The 6,088-nt window shown below is 44.5% G+C and overlaps 1 protein-coding gene across 2 annotated transcripts in view; it reads right to left on the bottom strand.

Moving 5' to 3' along the window:
• Positions 1-2,320: 2,320 nt before the first annotated feature.
• Positions 2,321-6,088, bottom strand: part of LOC102696192 (1-phosphatidylinositol 4,5-bisphosphate phosphodiesterase gamma-1-like) — a 58,565-nt gene continuing 54,797 nt past the window's right edge. For both annotated transcript variants that reach the window (XM_069191131.1, XM_069191132.1), the window contains 2 exons: positions 5,877-6,061; positions 2,321-5,764 (listed from right to left, as the gene is read on the bottom strand). In XM_069191131.1, the coding sequence (XP_069047232.1) occupies positions 5,704-5,764; positions 5,877-6,061 (246 nt within the window). In that variant the 3' untranslated portion in view covers positions 2,321-5,703. The remainder of the gene's footprint in view (positions 5,765-5,876; positions 6,062-6,088) is intronic.

Here is a 6,088-nt window from a genome sequence, read left to right as displayed (position 1 = left end):
GTCAGCGTTGGAAAAACAAAGTGAGCAAATTCAGTTTTCAGTGTCCATTACATCCAGAATTCACACAAGATTTTCTAAAAATTCCTCATGCTGAAAGTTAATTAGTATACATTACCCTATTGATTCTATTATATTACTGAAATGTACTGAAACATTACAATGAAAAGCTGTCATAATGAAACCTGAATCTGGAATGTAATGTGCAGCAGTTTGATGAGTAGATCACAAGTATTTCTTTTTCTTTGTGACTGGAGTCACTAATCACAAATCCACTTAAGGGTCTTTTCCATTTAAATGTATAAATGTGCAAATTTATGCACTTAAAGAGGTTATATTTTTCTATAATACATTTCATGACACCATCAGGTTTTTCCATAAATGGATTGGCGGGTTTTATGTGCAGATTGACTCGGCAGAATGGGACAGCCTCTCAGTGAAAAGCCCCTGGGGCAGGTGTTTCAGTGCGGGGTGAGGCAGGTGAGAAAGAGGGTATGGAGGACAGCAGGTTTGCTGTGAGAAACTGCCTTCAGGAGCTTGGAAGGCGGTGATGAAGCCATCACCTGGAGCTGGGAGGAGCCACCGTCTCTGAAGTTTGACTGGCTGGTGGTCCGCCTGTCGGAGGGTAGCACAGGTGTCTTCAGGCGAGTTCAAGGAGAACAGAAACCTCCTGTGGAGCAGAAGGGCTTAAGCTGGCTTGATCTTGATTTTCAGTATGAACACAGACAACTGAAAGCAAGGGCCTCACCAGCTTTCTGTCTGTTTAGGGTTTTAAGCAGGACTGGCTTGTGGCAGCCAAGCATTCAAAGTGATCATATCACAATCAAAATTCGTCTGTCAAAGGAAATAGACAAGGCAGTCTGGATATCAGAGATAAAATCCCATTTTATATTATAATAAATTGTACCCACTTAATTTTAGAACCATTTTTTAAAACTCGGCTTTGTAGCAACAGCTCCTGTAGTGCCTGGAAGACGAGCTGCAAACTCCACAGGAGGGGTCCAGTCTCTGAGGTGCTGTTCCCAGGAATGCTGAGGCAGCTCTAGCTGACTAATTCCCCATCTTCTGCAAAGTTTGCCCCACTACTTTGGGAATCTTGGTCGATGGCCAAGGCTAGATAGAGTAACGTAATTCCTCAAGCTCAATTTGCTCTTCAGAAAAGTTCCTTTTCTAGAAAAGCTAGCCAGGTGCCCAGTTTTGAAACCGTTTAGTCCTGGGTTTTTTCTTCAGTGACATCTGGGTGGAGGGAGAAAAAAATTGCAAGGATATAGTGCTGCCAGTGTCCTTTGACATTCTGTGTGCTGCTTTGCCCGTTTGCTGTATGTTGCAGCTGGTGAATATGAAGTCTGTCCCTCACCTGTGTGTGCCATAGGGAATAGCACAAGAATGTATCAATTAATGGACATGAAAATAAGCGGAGAAATCAGGTCTGTGTGATTCATTAAAAAAAACATAGAAAAGGTTGAGATTCAGAGGGAAAGTACAAATGGGAGGTCCAACTAGCTCCCCTCTCCAGCTTAGTAACTTGGTCTCTGTAACTCAGGGCTGTGTCGTTACAGGACATGAACACAATCAGTTTTTTATTATTTAAAATGTATTCTGACCCCTCATTTAAAAAAAAACCTTAGCTGGGTGTTCTCATTTTTTTGAACTCTGCTATATTAGCACACTGTTCATGTTTTTAATTATTTCCATAAATATAAACAGGTCCATCTGAACCTTTCTTAAGAAGGAATGAAAACCTGGCCCGTTGCGCCAGCCAGAGTGACCGGATACTGTACTGTACATTCTGGAGCATAAGGGAATGTCCTGCACGGACAGGCTGCAGACCTGAACTGAACCTTTGTAAAGAGTGAAGATTATGGGGGATCTGAATCAAGTATTCAAAAGCGTCAAAAACCTTAATAAAGTCAACCCCTTGAACTTGTTCAGAATCAGCAGTTAAAGGAAAAACTAACCACAGGTGGAAGCGGTTTCAAAACAGAGAATGAGAGACTAATTTACCCAAAGGGTTGTGGGAGAATGGAGCAGGCTTCCCAGCCATGTTGCTCAAGCCGATATCCTGGCCTCTTTCAAGAAACTGCTGGTCGAGATTCTTAGATCAAATAGTTACTGAACCCCAAAGGAAGCGAATGGCCCTAAAGTCCTCCCTTCGTTGGTTTCCGTGGTCTGTTATTATATGCCCTTATTTCTGTTGTAACCGTCATGTGAATCCATGCAAGTACATTCTGTGTGGGCAAAACCGAACACACTGCTTCAGCACGACACACCATTCTGATGTCTTCAGTGCAAAACGCGCTGGGGAGAAAAGGGACAGAAACACTTTCCTCTCTTTTTTACTTTTTATTAACACTGATACGATGTGGAATGGTCTCTTGGGTGGTACAGCAATAGAAACCCACTGTGGCAGTCCCCTCGACCCCCTCAACCCCTAGATGTTCATGTCTGGTGTCGTCCTGTGCACTGGGACCCTGCTGTGCTGTGAGGCAACTGTCTCTAGCAGCCTCGCCCTTCCTTCAGCTCAAGACTTTGCTGTGTGGACCCAGCTGCTCCTGCTGCTCCTGCTGTTCCTCCTATGGCTCTTGAGTTATTAGCGCAATTTCTTTCATTTGTATGACGCATGAAGCTAAAAGGTGAGGAGTGCAGCCCTAGCAAAAAAGAGCTTTATAAAACAGATGAAACTATCTGCCAGTCTTGTCCTACCATATATAAAATGTTAATCAGCAGCTGGAAGAATGAATCGGAGCCCTTTCGTGGAGTGTCACAGCACTGAGGAAGGTCAATTTGAGCAAAGAGTGGCACAGGAATGAACTACAGTGTATCAGGACCGATGAGACAAGTCTTTTGAGAATCCTTAAGACATCTATTTTAAAAGGGAGTGAATTTTGTTCTTTTTATTTTCAACAGGTACAAAGTCCTATCTACATGGCTGGCCTAGCACTGCTAAAATAAAGCATTAAATATCATGTAGTCCATTTTTTGGTCAATGTGAAACAGCCTTTCCGTATATAAAGTGCAGCCTGACTGCACTGATGCAATTAAAGTCTTTAAAATCAAAGAATCGCACAGGGAGAGCAGGGAGAGTCCAAAACACAGAGGGAATGGACAGTAAAAAGACTAGAATAAACATGCAGATTCAACAACATATTGCCACAAGGGGGCAGAAGAGTCAAATGGGTATGAAACTGATGGCTCGCAAGTTTGTAAGGGCAGAATTTCTTTACTCTCTCCTGGGTGAAGCAAACACTGGTGCTCCCTGTATCCCAGCTCAGAGGAATCATCTAAATAACTACTTTAGCCTCAGTACAGCAATTACCCAGATGAAGTGCAGGTGTTCTTTAGAAATTAATCAGGAAGCACTTTTTTACTTACAACCCCACCTACTTAATTGGATTTAATTAAGCACAAGGATGTTATCTCTGGCACAGGTTAACAATTATGAATGCTGAAAATAAGGACCCTGTGCAGGGCTCAAGTAGGCGTATTTCCCCAAGTAGTAAATAGAGAATCCAAATAGAAAATGCCACCGAAAAGAAACAAGTCCTAATATACTAAATCCAAGGGGCAGGTGATAGTCAAAACCGGGAGGAGACAATACAGCGAGGCAACCAATCCTTTCGCAAAGGCAGAAATGTGGTCAGAATCAAGAATCGAGAGTAAGGAATAGAACAAGCTATACTGTAGAAGGAGGGTATGTGCACTAGGGAGCTCCAGGGAGAATCCGAAATAGTGAGTAATGGTATGGGAAAAAAAGGAGGGCTAAAGTAGTGACAGGAGTGAAAGGCAATAGGAAGATCAGTTGCGGCGTGAGCGTCTGTTTAAGTGGGTGTGCGTCGGAATGTGAGGGCATTTGTGAGAGCATGTGGAATGCGTGACAGTGCGAGTACATGCAGAATGCGTAACACTGATTTCTTGCCAAGTGTATGGAGCTACAGGGCTAGGGTTACAGCCCCCCCTCCCTAATCTAATAAACTGGACTAAACTACTTCACCATGCTGACACCCTGACAGGTTCCCTGACTCCCTTCAGCTTCTGGTCCACAAGTTGCTAAACAAGCAATCAGGGTGACTGTCTGTGGCCCTCCTGATGTTCAGACAGAACGGCGTGTGGGGCAGTAGTGTTTCCGTGGTAATCAGTTCTTGACAGCTGAATTCACTTCCAATCTGTAGTACTAACATCATGAACAGGCTTTGTTGGTTGTCTAAAGCAGCTCATATTTAAACATCTTTACATTTTTAGCTTAAATCCTGGATGGTGTGAAACATACAGACATAATGTAGAGCTTTGCTTTAAACCACCGCAATAACACCATACGAATTTGGTTTTTATCTATGGTTTGAGCTGTATAAAACAGGCCACTGGAGAGTCTGAGCTGCAAACTGGAGGTCAATAAAAGCGAAGACCTGGGAGAGATATGTACCACAGTGGCCCTGTTAGATGACAAAATTAATTTTTGCTCAATGAAGCAAACAAACTGAGCTACAGTACAGAGCCAATCCTTTGCTGCCTCACTCACTGGGACACAGTGACTGGATACAGGGCAATGCTCCACAGTGGATTGTGATGGCAAAAAGGAAAAAAAATAGAAGGCAAAATAAAAAAAGTTCAAGCTTTTTCGGTTTGTGTATTATGTACAAATATTGTGTCACGTCATAGTACGTCAAGTCTCAGCTTTCTGCTACACCCTCTGAGCTTCACATCCAACTGTCCACTTTCTAACCACTTCTTCCAATTTAGGGTCACAGGGGAGTCGTAGCAATGGCAAGCAATGGACACAAAACAGGGTACACCCTGGATGGGACGCCAGTCCATCGCAGGGCAGACACACAGACACACATGCAGACATGTACACACTCACACCAGGGCCAATTTTCCCAGAAGCCAATTAACCAACCCGTTAAGCTTTTGGAATGTGACGGGAAATTGGCTCACCCAGGGGAAACCCACACAAACGCAGGGAGAACTTACATGCACATAGCACCCCAGGAATTGAACCCAGGGACCCAGCGCTGTGAGGCAACAATGCTAACAGCATCCTGGATTTGATTGTCACTTTGATTGCATTCTACTATGTCATCGTGGCTAATCGTGTCTAGAATAAACCCCCAGAGAGAGCTCTAACTTTTGAAACAACTTCACATTCTCTAGTTTTTTCTTAGTTCCCACATTACACAATCAGCCCTGAACTGGCCTCCCAGCGGCTCTTCAGCTCTTTATAAGCCTTTAACATAAACCTTACTAACAACAAAACTAAAATAATAGTAATCGATGGGCTTTTGCTGTTTTGTTTCCTTACAATCAGCTTCTTTTCATTTTTCCATAAATTTTGTGAGTTTGTGATATAGAAGATTTGAGATGGGGGGGGATTAAAGGTTAGGGGTCAGAGGTTAGTCTAGGCCACAGTCTCATAATACTCAGAGTAAAGGTTATATATCATATATATAGTTGAAGGCACAGAAAGCTGCATCGTACTTGAAATTCCTTCAAGACTAGAGGTTTTTTTTTGTCTATTCCAGTTTTCTGTTTCACTTTTTCCCATTTGCTGTCTTTTTTGTCAATTTTGTTGCAGAACTTAGGAGATGCAGAAAGTCCCGGGTTGCGGGGTCCTTGCAGGTGCGTTTCTACGGAAACGGCAGGGCTACCCCGCGGCTTCCCTGCGTTCCTCGAGTCTCCTCTCTCCAGTCCCTCTCTCTGCTGGACAGCTGCTCAACTGCGCTTCGCCACCATCTGCTGCCGCAGCTTCTCCCTCTTCTTCTTTTCCATCAACCTGTGGGAAGACGGGGGGGAGGTGAGAGAGGCACCGGGATGGGGAGAAGGAGGAGTGCGGCGGGTTGATAGGGGACGAGTGCTCAGAGTGCTGTGAGTGCAGTCACGCAGACCTGTGATTGCGGGCCTCGATCAGCTCACTCAGCTGGTCCTGTGCTGCCCGCAGCTCATCCAGGCTCTGCTGGTAAGTGTGGTCTGCCGGCCCTGTCCTCTCCAGCACCGACACCTGATTGGACAGCTCGCTGGTGCGATCTCGAAGCCGCTGGATGGACGAGTACAGATTCTCGTCATCCTCCTCCTGCACACACACAGACAGACAAAATGC

The sequence above is a fragment of the Lepisosteus oculatus genome, chromosome 6 (assembly GCF_040954835.1).
Source record: "Lepisosteus oculatus isolate fLepOcu1 chromosome 6, fLepOcu1.hap2, whole genome shotgun sequence".
NCBI classification, from domain to species: domain Eukaryota; kingdom Metazoa; phylum Chordata; class Actinopteri; order Semionotiformes; family Lepisosteidae; genus Lepisosteus; species Lepisosteus oculatus.
This window is presented reverse-complemented; position numbering and strand designations above follow the sequence as displayed.